Below are 16,951 nucleotides of genomic sequence, written 5' to 3' on the forward strand. Positions count from 1 at the left end.
AAAAAAAAAAAAAAAAAACCAAAAAACTACACCTACACATATAATAGTCAAGATTCTGGAAACCCAACAGAAGAACAAAATACTGCAAGGTGTTAGAGAAAAAGATCACATGCAAAGGAAAGCCCATCAGAATCACAGCAGACTTTTCAACACAAACCCTCCGGTCAAGGAGAGCCTGGAGTGAGGTATTTCAAGCCCTAAAAGAAAATAACATCCAACCTAGACTGATGTATCCTGCAAAACTCTCTTTTAAGAAGGATGGAAATAAGATACTTCCATGACAAAGAATACCTGAGAAATTTCATGAATACCAAACCAGCACTCCAAACAATTCTAAATATCCTAGCAAAAGATAATGATGATCACACACCATGAGGCCCAACAGAGCAAATCAATTAGGCAACGCAAGAAACTAAAGGGGGGGGGAGTTAAAAAGTACCAAGATAAGAACAATTATACGACAATGATAAGTCAATAAATATCAGTTATAACCATCAATGTTAATGGCCTCAATTCACTAATCGAAAGAATAGACTAGCAGAATGGATTAAGAAGCAAAATCCAACAATATGTCGTATATAAGAAACACACCTAGTTCAAAAAGAAAGTCATAGACTTAAAGTAAAAGGATGGAAAACAGTTCTCCTTGTCACAGGAGCCCAGAAAAAATCAGGGGTACCTACCTTATTTGCAGACAAAGTAAATTTAAAACTGAAGAAACAAAGATACCACTGAGTTGTAAATGCTCTTATAGATGGGTTGTAGTGGACCCAAGATTCATACTTAGTTGATGCTCAGGTATTTACTTGGAACGCATGTCTATTTTTTGTTCATTATTTAAAAGTTTTCATTGGAAGGAAGTGTGATGCTACACATGAGAAAGTGCTGTGATAAATAGCACACTCAACTGAGGACCAGATTCTATCCAGGCCTGCCCTGAGAGTCTCCCCCATTCCAGATCTATATGATTCTGTGGTTCTCCACCTCAGTTGATAACATGTTATGTGATTCTGTCAGGGCAAATAGGATTATTCAGTATAAGTATTAAAGTATAAAATTAAATTTTAAATGGACCTAATATAAATATAAACATAAATATAATTATAATTATAAATATAGTAGTATTTAGAATTATGGAGCCTTATCCTGTGCCAGGTCCCATTCCAGACACTTTAGATTTATATTGCCTATTAAACCTCATAAAACCTTAGAAGTATTACATTCTCATTTTACAAATAAATAAGCTAGGATTTGGCAAGGTTGAGTAACTTGCCAATCATCACAAAGCTGAGAAGTGCCAGAATGCCTACCCTGGACTTCAGCTTCCTGAGCTAGTGCTTCTTTAGAATCAAGCACCCTTCAGATGTAGTCAAGAAGTACTTGCTAGTGAACCTTGCCATTGGTAGATGCCACAGGGAATCATTAAAAACAGAAAGCACCTCTGGTTGAGATGGCCTCAATGAAGCATTTCTTGAAGCTGGCAGGACTATCATGTGTCCCATATTAACCTATATGCATACGGTATGATTCTCTTCTTCCCAAAAACATACTTTCCTACATTCTTTGCCAAGACCTTGAAGAGTTGGTCAAATGTCATTGCATCTGGCAAATCCCAATTGGCTCAGCTTTCTCCTACCTTTTCCAGGTAAAGTGAACTTCCTCCCTCTGGGCAGCCCTAAAGCAGGACTGGCTCTTTTGTTCTTGTGGCTGTTACTTCAGCACCACACAGCAATAGTTCATGACTTAAACCCTGCTGCAAACAGTGTAATTTCTTTTAATCACAACAGTCTGATTTCCAACTCTTGCATTTACTAGCTAGGTGACTTTCGATGAGTTAGTTAATTTATTTGGCTTTAGTTTTTAAAATCGGTAATCTTGTGAGAACTGTTGCTGTCTGCACATCTGTCTTCTGTAGTCCATGACCCCCTCAACAACAAGACACTGTCGTATTCATCTTTGTCTCTGCAGAGCCTACCAAGGTACCTCCGACCAATAGATGCACAACAGATGTCTCTGCGATGACTAAACTTCATGCCTTTATTCTTTTGTATCTCTTGTATTCCCTTTCTTCCAATTCTCAGCTCTGGAAACCAAATGGAGATCCTCATTTCTCACTTCCTCCCCTCAGCCATACTTTTTCCCCCTACCCAGCCCCCATGGGTGTTTCATTGTCTGGCTGTAGCATATAAGATATCCACTCCTGAGCTCTCCTGTTCCTTCTGATTCATCATTCTCAGAGCTCCATGTCCAACATGGCTTTATGTAGCGGCACAAGTGGCAGTTCAGTGGTGTATGCAAGCTTTGCTTTCATTCTGAATCAATGAAAGCCTTAAAAAATCTTACCTTATTCCTCAAAGGGCCATAAAGCCCTTCATGGAGCTCAAGAGAATTGTTCACTGTAAGAAACATTTTAAAATTGCTTCCAAGTTACTTATCATTCATTCAGGCTTGTGCTATTCTTTAAAATTCTTATTGATTTTTGGAACAGTTCTTTAATTGATATCAAAAAGCAATTACATTTTCCAGGCTGTAAATCTGCTTCATTCCCAATATTAAATTCATTATCTCTGTAAATAATTTTTCTTATTACGCATATGTATTAAACAAACTATAAATAGCATCATTAGCATACCCATGGTTGCCTTAACAATCAGTGACCCTTGAATTTGATTTAGAAAAATTGATTCTTACTGAAATTTTCCCTTAAGTGAAATTGCCATTCCTGGTGAATGTCTGGGCAAATGAAGGCATTAAATAGTTGTTACCTTCCATTTCCTCCTGTACTTCAATACAGCAGTTTTAAGCAGACATTTGCATAGGCTCACCTGTTGGTTAGCAACCCTAGTAAAAAATCACTGCTTTAACAGTATGTATATTTGTTCCTATTTTTTTCTCAAATTTGATATTTTATGAAAAGAGACTTCTCAGCAGTGCACTCCCTTCCAAACACACACAGGGCCACAGAGCCTTCATCTTGAAGTCTGGTGTCCAGCTCTTATGGCTTGTGTCTAGATGTCCTGCAAAAGCCTCATGTAGGCATAAGTAGGGCTTTTTCAGAGGTGGCAAAATCTAGAGTGATGCCAGGATTAAGGGTGTGTGATTACTAAATCAGTATACTAATTGGTTTGGCACCACTCTAATCCTGGTAACCTCATGCAGTATAAGGGAAAGTAAGAGGCTTGTCTTGTCCCTTGCTTGTTTGTTTTGCTATCTTCTGCCTGCTATGAACAGCTTCTCTGTGATGCCTCTCGGCCATGCTACCCTACCTTGGAGCCAGCCAATTATAGACTGAAACCTCTACAAATCATGAGCTAAATAAAGCTTTCCTCTCTTAATTTGTGGGTGTTGGATATTTTGTCTCAGTAACAAGAAAAATAATTCCAGCTATACGAGGCTCAGTGGGATGAGTAAGAGTAGAGAAAGTCTGTGGTTCCTATCAGAACAGTCCCCTGCATGGTACACAGAGGACTTCACAATGACATAAGGAAATGCTCATGACATAAAATCAGAAGAAATCCAGGGCGATACCTGAAGTATGATCAAAGGAACATAAATTATGTAGCATGTGAATAAAGACTAGAAGAAAACAGGAAAATTCAGACAGTTAATTTAAGGTAATTGGTTTATACTTAAAATTTGCTTTCTTTTCTTTTTCACCTCCTTGCTTTTTCTTTCTTTCCCCTTTTCTTTCCACTATTGTTACACTGTTATTTTCTCAGTAAATTAAAAAAACAACAACAACAAAAAAAACAAGAAAATGAGGGGGGAGGAGAGAGGGAATATTTGAGTTAGGCTAATTTTCCTCTCAGCCATGGTTAGAATTCCTCACTACTTTGTGATTCTAAGGAACTGTAATATGACAGAAACAACAACAAAAAACATAGGTTTTGTTAGACCCAAGAGGAAACCCAGCTGTCCTCCATATTCTGAGTAACTGGGAGGAGGTTGAATAGGTCCACAGCCCACAAGTCTGCTAGCAGAGAGGAGTTAGCACCTCCAAGTTACCCAGCACAAGGGTACCGCTTGATAGTTTGCTTGACACACCTGTAAAAAAGGTATATTTAATTTTATTCTATACACACATGGGATTATATAAACTATGTGGGAAAATACTTTCAGAACTATAAAACTGTGTTCAAATGCCATCTTTATTAAGTAAAGTGAGACCAGATTTCTAAGGAAGAGGGCAGAGTAGCTACCTAGCGGTTCCCCTGTCTGATAGCACCTTTACATGGATAAGGGTATCTGAGAGTCTACAGGTCACTTGCCTCTCCGCAGGACATGACACCTTTAAGGCATTATGACTTCTTTTATAAACATTTTCTCCAGGGACAACAGGGAAGATGAATGATCATTTGAGTCTTTACCCTGAAACATTTTGAGTAATACTTTTTTTCTCTGGAAACAAGATCCTTTAGTCCTGAGGTGGAGGCATGAAGGTATTCTCCCCCAAAACACATGGAGAATTTGGCTAAATAGAACACTGAAACACTTGACAGTTTAGTCTCATGGAGATCTCCATGCTGTTCTCTACTGAAATGAGTACAATTGTGGTTTTAGGAGAGGAAGAAAAACAAAATTGGACATAAGCAAGTGATTGAGGGCATAATGGCAGAAAGTTTTCAAAGGGAGCAACAAACATTAAATTTCAGATGCAGGAAGTGCTATGAATTATAAGTAGTATAAAATACAGAGATAACCAAACCTAGGGACATCACAATAAAATTGCAAACATATATACATAATTTATCAATGAAGTTTGACACATGTATGCATCTATGAGACTAACATACATAAGAAGATGGGTAGCATTTCTACTACTCCAGAAAATTCCTTCCTGCCTCTTGCTAATCAGTTTCCACCCAGAGGCAACCATTGCTCAACATCTAGTACTTTAGATTAGCTTTGCCTATTCTTAAACTGTAGGGGGAGCATCCCTAACCCAATAACCCAAAATCAGAAGTGCGACAAAATATGGAATTTTTTTGAGTGCCAATAAGAGAAAAATTCTTTACCTGACTTCCCATGACAAGTCACAGTAACAAATATATATGCATTAAAATTATATTAAATTACCTTCAAGCTATGTATATAAGATGTGTTTAGATGTGAATCTCTTCACCAAGATATCTCATTATGCACATGCAAATATTATTAAAAAATTTTTAAATTTGATATCTGAAACACTTTTGGTGCCAAGCATTTTGAATAAGCAATACTGAACCTGTACTTTAAAGTGTTATTATACTATAAATAACTTTTATTTTATTTTATTGGTACCTGGGATCAAACTTAGGTCCTTGTGCTTGTGAGGCAGGCAGCCACACCACTGAGCTAAGTCCCTAGCCCTATAAGTAACCTTTAATGTTTATCTTTTTCCTCAATGTTTCTGAGGTTCATCCACATTTTTGTATGTTGTAGTAGTTTATATTTTTTATTGTTGAGTAGTATTCTATTGTTTGTGCCACTGTTTATTTATTCATTTTCCTATTCATGATAAAGATTCAGCATACACCAAAATCAGGGAACTTCTTTAATCTGATAAAAGATTTTCACTGAAAATTCATGTCTAATATGTGGTTCTTCATGCTGATCTTTAGGTTATGTTAGCAGTTTCCTATATCATTACTTTGGTCATCATAGATAACTCAAAAGACGCAAGTGAGCATCATGAAGTGCCATTTAGGGCAGGCTAGTATCAGTTATCTTTTGATAACAAAATAAAACAATAAAATTATGAATCCCAACCTTACTATCTCAGTGGCTTGCAACAACTATCGTGTGTTTGTCTTGATGTATGTTAGTAATTGTGGCCATGTACCATAGCATTCTAATCTTTTTTCACTCTAGGACCCAAGCTGAAAAAGCACCTCCCTAGCCAGAATGTGATACTCTTTTTTTTTTGGTACCGGGGATTGAACTCGAGTCCTTGCACTTGCAAAGCAGGCCACCGTACTGCTGAGCTAAATCCCCGGCCCCCAAGAATGTGATACTCTTATGGCAGCAAAAAAATAGCTGGAAATTCTTCTAAAAGCTTTTGCTTACAACTGAAATGTCTGCTAACATTTTGTTGGCCAAAGCTAGTTATTGACCAAGCCCAGTGTCTATGGGCCTAGCATCCTCCTACTTAGGGAAAGTGAGGTGGAGGTGGGGAAAGGAATTAGATATTATATACTAAATAATAATACATCTAACCACACGATTGGACACACATCTCCCCATGGAAAGCCCTTTCTCCACTACCTAGCCCTCACTCTTCTGCCAGGCTACAAGCTCCAGCCAGGTTTTCTCCCCAGGCTTCTCCAGCTGTATAGCTTCCTCAGCTCTAGCAGGTACAAGACAGTCTCTGTGTCCTCATCTCTTAGCTTAAGGGCAGAGGGGATCACTTCTCTATTTCTTCCGTAAAGAGAAAAGGTTCACACCACAGCACTCTGACCATTATCTCTACAAAAATTATCTCTTCATATTTCTCAGTCTCACTCTACCTTAAATTAGAGATGGCTGACCAGTCAACACAATCACCTTGTTTTGGATTATGGACCTACTTAAAGTTCGCCTTATTGCTTTGGGGCCATAGTCAAAACTGAATTATAAAGATCCTCATTTTAATACACTATTTTATAAAGCATTGTTAGAGCTGGATTAGGGTGTAGATGCTCACTTGATTACTTTCTATAACTTTTTTCTGTTGTCAATATGCCTTATACAATTCCTTCAAAAGATGAGATCTGATTAAGTGGAACAAGGCCTCTCTAGTTGGTAATTCTTCAGCAAAATGTTGAAAAATATCAGAGGAAGAAAGTTTGTTACAGGCCTAGCAGACAGCAAGTGCAAAATCCCCAAGTTATTAATGAGTTCATAGTGTTCTAGACATAGAGAGGTCTGTATTAGTGTAATGATGGCAGAATAAAAGTAGATGAGATTGGAGCAGTCGGCAGGGACCAGGCTCTTGGAGTCCTGGCTAGCCATGGGGAGGAGTCTAGATTCCACTGTGAGTCTATAAGAAGATCTGAAATTCATTCAAAGGAGAGTAACATAACACGATCCATAATTTTAAAAGATCCTCTGGCTACTGTAAAAATGCCTTTACTGGGGTGAGTGTGGGTACAGGGAGGAATGTGCAGTTGTCTAATGGAGAAATGATACATGGCAGAGACTGCCTGGATCTTATTCTCCCCCTGTATCACAAGAAGACTGATTCTCTTATCTCTTTTCCCATTAGGGGTGGCCATTGACTTATTTTCCAGTGAAATACAGGTAGAAATGATAAATTTTTACCTCTGGGATAATACGGGCTGGAAGTATCAAGTATTCTCTTCCTTCTCTTTCCCCATCTGCTGTAAGTAGTGAATGCTGAAGAATTAAGGCATAGAAATGATCTGATTCTGAAGACCCCATGGAAGAAAGCTTCTTGCCAATCATGAATATCTGTGTTGTTACACTCCAGGGTAGGAGGAAATCAGTGTTTACTAGATTAAGTCACTGAAATAGGTTTGTTTATTGCAGCAACTAGCATTCACCTACCTAGAAAAGGACACTACAGTGAGGTTGAGGTCAAATTTAGAATATACAGCATTTTGAAGGTAAGTGCTGTCAAAAGATTGCCAGAGACTATACTAGGAAATGATACATTTTGGCTCTACTCTTCACAAGAGCCCTGAAAAAAAACACACTTCTGATTTTTAGAGGTGATAAAATGACACTATGAGAAGTTAAATACTATCACAAGGTCACCTGGTTAATAAGTAGCAGAGCCATGATTAAAATTCCAGGATTGCTTATCTGTCATGCTACTCTACTGCCAAGTATGTTAAAGTGAAAGTTTCTTGTGTGGAGAAAATAAAATACAGAAATGAAAGTGATCCAAATATCTGGCTGTTGTTATCATTATAGAAGCAGAGACAAGGCAACAGGAGAAGTAAACTTCTTGTTACTCAACCCCTGAATGATACACATGCATCTCTGACTGGGGCTGTGCTGGGATTCAAGTATGGATCATACATCTACTTTATGTCACAGACTATGAACACCTCAGGGTCTGGGGCTTGTTCGTCTGGGTATCCTCAAACATGGGCACAGTCCTTGGGTGCAGTGCATGAGCCCCACTTAACATGTGCTCATGGAATGGTGTAGGTATGGGATAAGTGGGTGTTCAATGTCAACATACACAATGATGATGGAGTCCCCAAAGGGATCACACAAGGGTGGGCCTGTTTACAGGACACTGAGCCTGCACACATGACCTGGCACCATGGTCTCAATGTGAGGCAGCTCAGGCCTCCTTCAGTAACCACAGGTGTAGGGAGCCCAAAGCATGGGCCCTCCTTTTTCTGAGGGACTGCTTCCTGAAAGAGTGGGCAGGATAATTCATTCTGACAATATTCTTATTACTCTTAGTGAAATCCTTATAAGTTTTAGACTTCCCTGAACTACACTCAGTTCCTCCATGGGGGTACTTAAGGCTGATCCCTTTTCTTCTGTCTATGGCTTCTTACCTTGTAGGTGTCCTTGTTGAAAAGAAGGAGGTATGCATCTGCCCATGCCAAGCTAAATGATAGGCATGACAAATACTCAGGAAGCCTACTGAGATTTATGGCCACCTCTCCTTGTTTGCATTTATATTGCATAGTTCCTGAAGGAGAGACCTTTCTTTTGAGACATACACATTGCTGGAGCAGAAGATAGAGGTGAGCAAGGGTCTGAAAGAGATACTGGGACATAGCTGAGAAAGTGTCAGGTTGGGAATAAAGCCACTCATTCTAGAAAATAATCACCTTACCAATCAATGCAGAGTTCAATTCAGCCTCTGGTGTTTTGAAGCTCACGAGCTTGGTAACTGTGAGTGGGGTGATAACACCCTCTGGTAAACTGTACTGTATCCTAACAGTCAACTCCTCCCTCTCCACTCAGATCACATCTCCCTACAGATGAAATGTGCACTACCTCACTCCACTGATTTTAAGTTTGGTCCTGACACTTGCTATGGGAGGGTCTTAGTATGGATGTGATATGTTATACTTTGTACAAAGTGTGAAATTTGGCTCTGCCTTCTTTCTTCATGCCCTCTAGACCACTGAGTATAGCGTATCCCAGAGAGAGGTACTACTTCATTCTGGACACAGGGACCAGTTCTGTTTAGCCCAACAGAGCCCAGAAAAAGTTCATTAACCCATAGCTCTAATGTAATGCGAGAAATAGTGGTTGATGATTACAAGCCACTGTGCTTTTTATTATCACAACAAAAGCTGACAAATACACTTTTCATGTGCATAATGAAAACCCACAAACATTATTTTTTGAGCTCATACTTAAGCATGTGAGTGTTGATATATGTGCATGTGTGTGTGCATGCATATGTGTGTACATATTTGTGTGTGTAAAAGAAAGAGCAAGGACCGGCAAGTTTCATTTTCCTCACCATCAAGTTCAGAGGCTGGGATGGGGAGTTTTAGAGGGTAAGTCCAGTATCACATAGAATTACAAGCCAGGACTCAGCATTACAAACCCAAATATCCTCCCTTACCTAACTGTTTCCTTCCTGCAACAAGCCTGTATCATCCTCCAGATACCCTGGGGTTGCAGCTAACAAGCTACATTCCTATTTCCTATCTCCAATCCAAAATCTGAGCCCCTTTCCCACTAGGAGTGAGTCCTGAGCATCCATAGTCTTAAGAGATGATGAAAAGCTCCAGGAAAGACTGGTGTGTCCATCAAAACACCTATGTCATCTTCACCTCTGCTCCTCATTACCTGTGACCCTAAGGCAAGTCATTTAACCTTGTATCAAAAATTTCAAGAAGAATATTTGAACGCCCTTCTTTCAAAGCTCTTATAAGAACCAAATGAAGTAATTAATAGGCATGAGTGAGCGTTGCTTGTGGCAAAGTACAGCAAAGAGAGGAGAAACTGTGAATTTTGGGCCTTCAGAAGGCTGAGAAGCAATCACCATTGACTCTTTATTCAAGGTCATGCCCCAAGATAACTCATTTTTCTGGTGTTAGCAGCTAAAGTAGTAGCCTCATCACCATCACGAAACAGCCCTGAGTGTCGGCCTGGTCCCATGATGGCTTCCAGTTGATGAGGTAGCAAAAGTAGGCAGGATGAGTTCTTGAAACTCAAAAAAGATGCTCAAGTGGTTAGTGAGGGAATAAAAACATGAGACTATTTCAGGCCTCTAAATTCATGCTTTTGTAACCTGCTGAGCTGGTCTGGCACCTTTAGAACTATCATTCAAGATGGCTTTTGTAGATCTTTTTTCTGCCTTTGATACCATTGGTGTGTAGAGACCCTAGCCAGAAGCCTAAGCAGACAACAGAAACTTGGGTACACAGCCCTCAACTAAACGCCCTCCCTGACAACAGTTACATAGGGGCCCAGAGAGAGGCACACCTAGATAGCATCCCAAGTGTGTAAAGGCCCCAGCCAGAAACCCACCAAGGTGACAGGTCAGCTCAGGGATCTAAAAGGTCACCATTCTAACCCAGGAATTGTTGTATTGGTGAGCAGCAGAGTAAAGGTTGCTTGGTGGCTTGCTGAGAATTGAAGACCATTTGGGTAAGCAAAAAGTTGCCACAATAATGGCATAGCAGGCTGCATCTGTTGAAATGAGAAGACATGGAAATAAGTCTCAAAACCAGACTTCCAGATCACCGGGCAACAAAATGGAACAATCTAATACACAACCACCTGGACTCCATGAACTGGCAACAAAAGAGGACCTTGAGAAATTAATCCAGCAGCTGCTAGACAATTCAAAGAAGCATGACATTAGACTGACAGGAGTCATAGAAGAAACAGGAGAGAGCGCAGGTGACATAAAAAACTGTTCACAGAAATAATGGCAGAAAACTTCCGAAGTAGGGAAAAAGAACTTGACATACAGATAAGTCAGCCTTATAGGACTCCAACTAGCCATGATAATAAAAACAAATATGTACAGAGGGATATAATAGTTAAGATTCCAGAAACCCAACAGAAGAACAAAATCCTACAAGCAGTTAGAGAAAAGGAAAGCCCCATCAGAATCATAGCAGACTTCTCAATACAAATCCATAAGGCAAGGGGAGCATGGAGTGATGTATTTCAAGCTCTAAAGGTAAACAATGTCCAACCCAGAGTGATGTACTCTGCAAAACTATCTTTTAAACTAAATGGTGAAATAAGATATGTTCATGACAAATAGCACCTTAGGAACTTCATGAATTCTAAATGAGCACTCCAAGAAATTTTAAATAATATCCTAAGAAAAGACAGTGAGGATTACAACCCCAGGATACTTTAAATGTATACCTCAAATGTACCAGTAAAATTAATTTTTTTTAAAAAGCGTATGTGTGTGTGAGTGTGCACCTATGTGTGCAACTGTGAGTGATTGTGAGTGGAGGTGAGAGGATATGAGTGTGTGTGTACATCTGTTCCTGTGAGTGGGAATGAGTGTGGGTGGACGTATGCCTTATGTGTGGTGACGTGTGAGCATGTGCAGTGTGTGAGCATGAGTGTTATGGGGAAAGCATGGATGACAGAGGGTCTGAGGGAAGAGTAAGCTCAGGGTAGGGAGATACACCCTTTCCAGAGGGCCACATCCTCTGTGAATGGCATAAAGTGGCACTGCCTGCCTCTTCTTTCTCAATATCCTTTGTCCACTATCAAAGCTTCTTCAATGCAATTATAACCTGAGATAAAATCACATTTTAATCCATAGTTTCATATTCCTTGACCTCTCGTTCTCTCCCACTTAAGCACATTTCTAAAATAATACATATTGCTGTGACGTTAGTCCTCTCCACTTTTTAATCTCCAATAAACAGAAAAAAGGTTACAATCCCTGGAGGGAAAAGCAAATACTTCAGGAACTACAAAATTCACTCCTCAACAATCTGTACCCATGGGTCTGTGTGGAAAATGTGAAATTTTCACATATTTTCATATTATTCTTTCTAATCTTACAAGACTAAAATGGAAATGTTGGCAGGACTCAGAAAATTAGTAACTTGGATATAGGAAAACTACTATGTAGCGTTGCTTAACACATGCTCTGGCATATTTGAGCTGTATTTTAAATTTTGGAAAGGCCAAAAGAGTTTGGCTTCTTTGAGAAAGGGGCTGTGAGAAGAATGCTTTACAATACAGCTCACTGCAGGCTCTGAAGCTGAATCTTTCGTGTGTCTAAAGGGTCTATTCATCAGAAAAGACAGGGCAGAGGAGTGGAGGCAGCCAAGCAGTGGGCAGAGAGCAGAAACTTCCTGTGTCAGGGACTCAGTCCTCAGGTAACCACAACCTGATTGGAAGGGAACCAGACTGTGAGCTGCAGGAGCTTTTCATTTTCTTTGTGCTCTGACTGCCAAAGGAAAGGAAACAAAAAGTCAGTGGTCTCTTAAAGGTGCTCAGAGAGGACAGAGAAGTAGAGATCCCAAGCAAAAGCTGAGCCAGAGAGAACATTGGCCAGAGGGGCTCATGGACACCAGAACCTGGAGGGAGTGTTTAAAAGATTCTGAGAGGATGAGAGGAAAACCGGAGGTCAAGCAGCAATTAATGGGGACTCACGTTCAAAGGCACCAACTCATGCTCCCCTGTTCTGTTTCCTTCCAGGCCCTATGGAAACCTTAATGTGTTCACCTTCTATGGGGTAAAGTTAAATAATGCATGTCATTATTCCTTAAAATGATTTTTTAATAGAAGAATCATGACTGGATCATGATATCACCAAGATATCAGCTACTTGCACCTGAAGAGGAGACATCACAGAACCCATGTGGTCGCAAACCAAGCTTTCCTATGTAATCTTTGGCAGTTGCCAACTCAACAGTACTGGCTTCTTATGGTAGGGAAGATGTGTCTGAAATAAAGCCAAGGACAAGCCATGTAGAATTTCATTCCCAAACTATAAATGTATCCACTTTCCACAACTGGAAAAATATTCAATTATGAATAATTGAGAGTTGCATTGTGTTAGAAATAACTTTGAAGCTGTTGTTGAAGGGAATGCATTAATGGGGGGGTGAATTACTTTAGTTATTAAAGGTGTGAATCACATATTCCTGCTTTCTTAATCAAGGTAAAAACTATGATCTTATAAACAGAACACAAATGGCACAGGCAGGGAAACTTCTAGCACTCCAGGCCTTCTTGAGACTCAAAATCCTAAAGGCAGAGAGTACAAGACATTACTCAGATTCTTTTCTTATCATTTTGATATTTTAACAAGCTCCCAAATAGTGGGAAAACCCCAACTATATTATTTTGCTGGGATTCTCTTCATTGTATAGGTTCTCAACTCACAGAATGCTTTGGCTACTAATATAGAATACTCTTCATGTCAAAGCCTCAGTGAAACCTATCTTCAACCTACCATCCAGGCAATCTTTCAGATGCTAGAACCTTTCGAAAACTTCTTTATGTTTAGTAATTCCTAGAAGGGGTTCTATACCTTTATTCCCTCTCTATCAGTCACTGGTTGCATTAGTATATTGATGACCAATGTTTTTGTTTGCCCATATTCTAATTTAGAAAAAAAAATGTACAAAGTTTGTTTATTTGCTGTGTTCTTCAGCTATTTTGTACAACAATTACTGTGTGACTCACTGTCAGCCTTACAAACAAATCTGACTTACAAATGTTCTCCCTGAACAAAACTCATTAGTAAGCTGAGGACTTACTATACTATTGAATTTATAAAGGGCATTTTAATTATTGTTTAATTCATCTCTTTCTCCCTTACCCAGATGATTATCCCTTTGAAAACTGGGATTATGATACATTCATCTTTGCATACTCCTTAACAAAAGACCCGCATATAGAAATTGATGTTTGGTGTTGGCTGGCTGAATGGCTGGCTGTCTGGATGGGTGGATGGATAGAAACATGGATACATAGGCCTCATAAATATGAAATATGCTGCTCTAGAAAACATGCAGATGTGATCTGCTTCCTATGAAAGAAGACATGTTAGAATCAAGATCCTACCAATTAGGATGTCTATAGCTGTGGGATCAGCAGCCAGTAGCCTAGCAAGGTCTTCTGGGGACAGACTATAGTTTTGTTTTGTTTTGTTTTTAGTTGTCCAGGATGCAGATGTCTGCCCAGATCTCTTTTATACAAGTCTAGCCCAAGGAATTGGGAATCCTTGAAGACAGTCTCATGGAGCTCCCTGCTTTCTCACAAGGCCTGTTGTGAGCCAATGGAACTCCACCTGCCTGATTACAACTTTATGGGCTTCCTGAGCCAACTGCCCTGTCTTGGTTCCTAGGATTGACTGTGATGACATTTTCTAGGCTTAGCCTTTTCCTCTCACTCCATATGCCTTTTTACTTCTCCTAGCCAAAAAGTTTCCTATGTAAATGACTGAGAAATTCGTTTATACCAAGGAGTAAATGATTCACAGGGCTTGGTGTATTACTCCTCCTCAGAACCTTTACAATTTAAAGGGGACAAAATTTAGAGATAAAAGAATCACAAGCTGTGGCATTTCAAGCAAAGCACACCCTTGATCCTTGCCAGCTGAACGTACAGCCTTGGCCAGGTATACTAGCTTTCCTGGCTTTTCCTCTCCACAGTGCTGCTCTCTTCCTCCCATCCTCATTTATAGACAACCTTGGACCCTGCATGTGACTGTCACATTCCTATGGATAACAATTCCACACTCTGGCCTGCTCCTCCTTGTGATCTTCTCTAGAATCCATTGGCCATTTAGTCCTAAATTCACCAAAATGTTGTTATCATGATTTTTTTTTCCAGAATTCATCAAACATTTTTAGAGACATTTATAGAGAAGAAAGGAAGTAACTATAGATTTAGTGAGGCCCAATGCCTGGACTTCAGATTTGTTTCTGAACTTTTGTAAGACTGAATAAATTATTTAATTATCTTGGCTTCTTTTTTTTTTCTTTATCAATAAAATGTGAGAGATGATATCCACCCTGATATAACATTATGAGAATAAAGCATATGGAAAACACCTAGAACAGACTAGCTATTTTTGAGCCCCTGAATTCATTATCATTCCAGACATCCTACTGGGTTACCAAGTTAAGTGAGGTTTAATTCTTTTCTCAAGCAATGATATCCACTGATATAACATTATGAGAATAAAGCATATGGAAAACACCTAGAACAGACTAGCTATTTTTGAGCCCCTGAATTCATTATCATTCCAGACATCCTACTGGGTTACCAAGTTAAGTGAGGTTTAATTCTTTTCTCAAGCAGTTCACATCTAGTCATCCAGGTTAATCTTTCTCCTATCCTGTTTACACTTCAGTTTTTCCAAAAACCTGAAGAGTGTTTAGAAGGTGAAAAAGAATCTGTAAGATCTCCCAAAAGGCATATTTGAGAAGCATAACTAGTTTCAAACCTGTGTGTTCAGCCTCATATATTTATCTGTTGTACGTGACACTGTATGAACAGATAACGCAAGATTTCTCCTTGCTCTAAGGAGACCATGGTCCTTCCTTGAATATTATCTTTGTGAGTTATCATGATTCATTTTATGCACAGGTCTCACACCTCCAATTTTCTCCAGGAATGGATTTCAAATGTCACTATTATCTCCAGTGAATTAAATCCATTTATTCTCTATTTATCCATCAGATAGGTCCCTTCTTTCCCTCCCTGTCAAACTAAGACCTCATGTTCATTATTCCATAACATACTTTTCCAAACCCTAAACTCTTGTCATTCTGTCTTTGTATCACATCCATCTGGAAAAGAATTCTGAATGGACTCAACCTTCCTCTTGTTCTGAGGCAGGGCAAAACTATAGAGTTTTATCAAGAATGTGCAACCCTAGGGCACATCAATTTCACTATGTGTTCATAATAATTCTCAAATGGACTCTCAACATTGCTCAGCAAATATGCCACTTACCCTCATCAACTCTGCAACGCATTTCAGTCTTAATCTGCTTTCCTTAAACCTCTGACTCTCCCACCTCTTTCCTCACTCTTGGCTTGCAACCCTGCCTCCTACTCCACAGGGAACACTGAGTCCATTACACAGAACTCTCTTGCCCTCCTACCACCAAGTACACCAGCACACCCACCTTCCTCCTGTTCCCTGGCCTTTTCTCCCTCCCACCAACCAAGACTGTCTTGTCCTCATGGCTTACGAGCCATCTTCTCCATCTTTTCTCAGAAATGAATGTTATCCATGATCTAGTTTCCTCTTAAATGAATTTCTCCCAATGAAATTTAAATATATGTCCTTTCCACCTAAAAATGTTCCTTATTAAAATTTAAAGACCCCTCCAGCTATTTTCCTTTAAGCCAAATTCTCTGAAAAAGATTCTTCCTACTCCTGTTTGCAGTTCCTCAGTCTTCTCACAACAGGCTGGCTTTAGACCCTAGCACTTGCCTTAAACAGTTCTTCCTTATGTCACCAAAATCCCAAGTCCAGTGGGCATGTTTCAGCCCTACTCCCTGCATAGGTCATCTATACTGACCCCATTGGCCTCCACCCTTTGTGTTAGTGAGACACCACTGCTCTATTCCTAGGTTTCTCAGCACCTTCTTCAATGTATCCTTGGCAAGTTTCTCCTTCTTTTACTGACTACTCAGTAATAGATTTTTTCCAAAGTTGGTCTCACTCGGACCCCACACTTCTTTTTTTTTTCTCATTGAGTTTATCAGTACTTTTTAGGTATGCAGTACAATTGCATACATCATTGGGATCTTGTACCTTTACATGACAGGCCTTGGTTCTCATTTTCTCCCCTTACCCGCACTCTCCCTTCCCCTCTCCTCCCTTCCCTTACAAATACTTCGTTTCCATTTTTTCATTTTCTCATATTTTTTTTCTTTTCCATGCTTTTAACTCTCTTCTTCCTCAGCGAGTCATCACCCTCAGGGCTTAAGGTTCCACCTCTACACAGATGAACTCTGAAAGCCCTCTTTTCCTGGGTCTCCAGTTCTTTCACGTCTTTATATTCTCTATTGAGACATACTATCAGGACTCCTAT

General features: G+C 39.6%; 1 protein-coding gene across 3 annotated transcripts in view; it reads right to left on the reverse strand.

Annotated features, from left to right (window-relative positions):
• Positions 1–1,765: 1,765 nt before the first annotated feature.
• The window catches only part of LOC104863178, a 262,181-nt gene continuing 246,995 nt past the window's right edge, over positions 1,766–16,951 (reverse strand). For all 3 annotated transcript variants that reach the window (XM_010625505.1, XM_010625506.1, XM_010625508.1), the window contains one exon: positions 1,766–2,083. In XM_010625505.1, the coding sequence (XP_010623807.1) occupies positions 1,854–2,083 (230 nt within the window). In that variant the 3' untranslated portion in view covers positions 1,766–1,853. The remainder of the gene's footprint in view (positions 2,084–16,951) is intronic.

The sequence above is a fragment of the Fukomys damarensis genome, unplaced genomic scaffold (assembly GCF_012274545.1).
Source record: "Fukomys damarensis isolate Sample0158 unplaced genomic scaffold, DMR_v1.0_HiC HiC_scaffold_37, whole genome shotgun sequence".
Classification (NCBI taxonomy): Eukaryota; Metazoa; Chordata; class Mammalia; order Rodentia; family Bathyergidae; genus Fukomys; species Fukomys damarensis.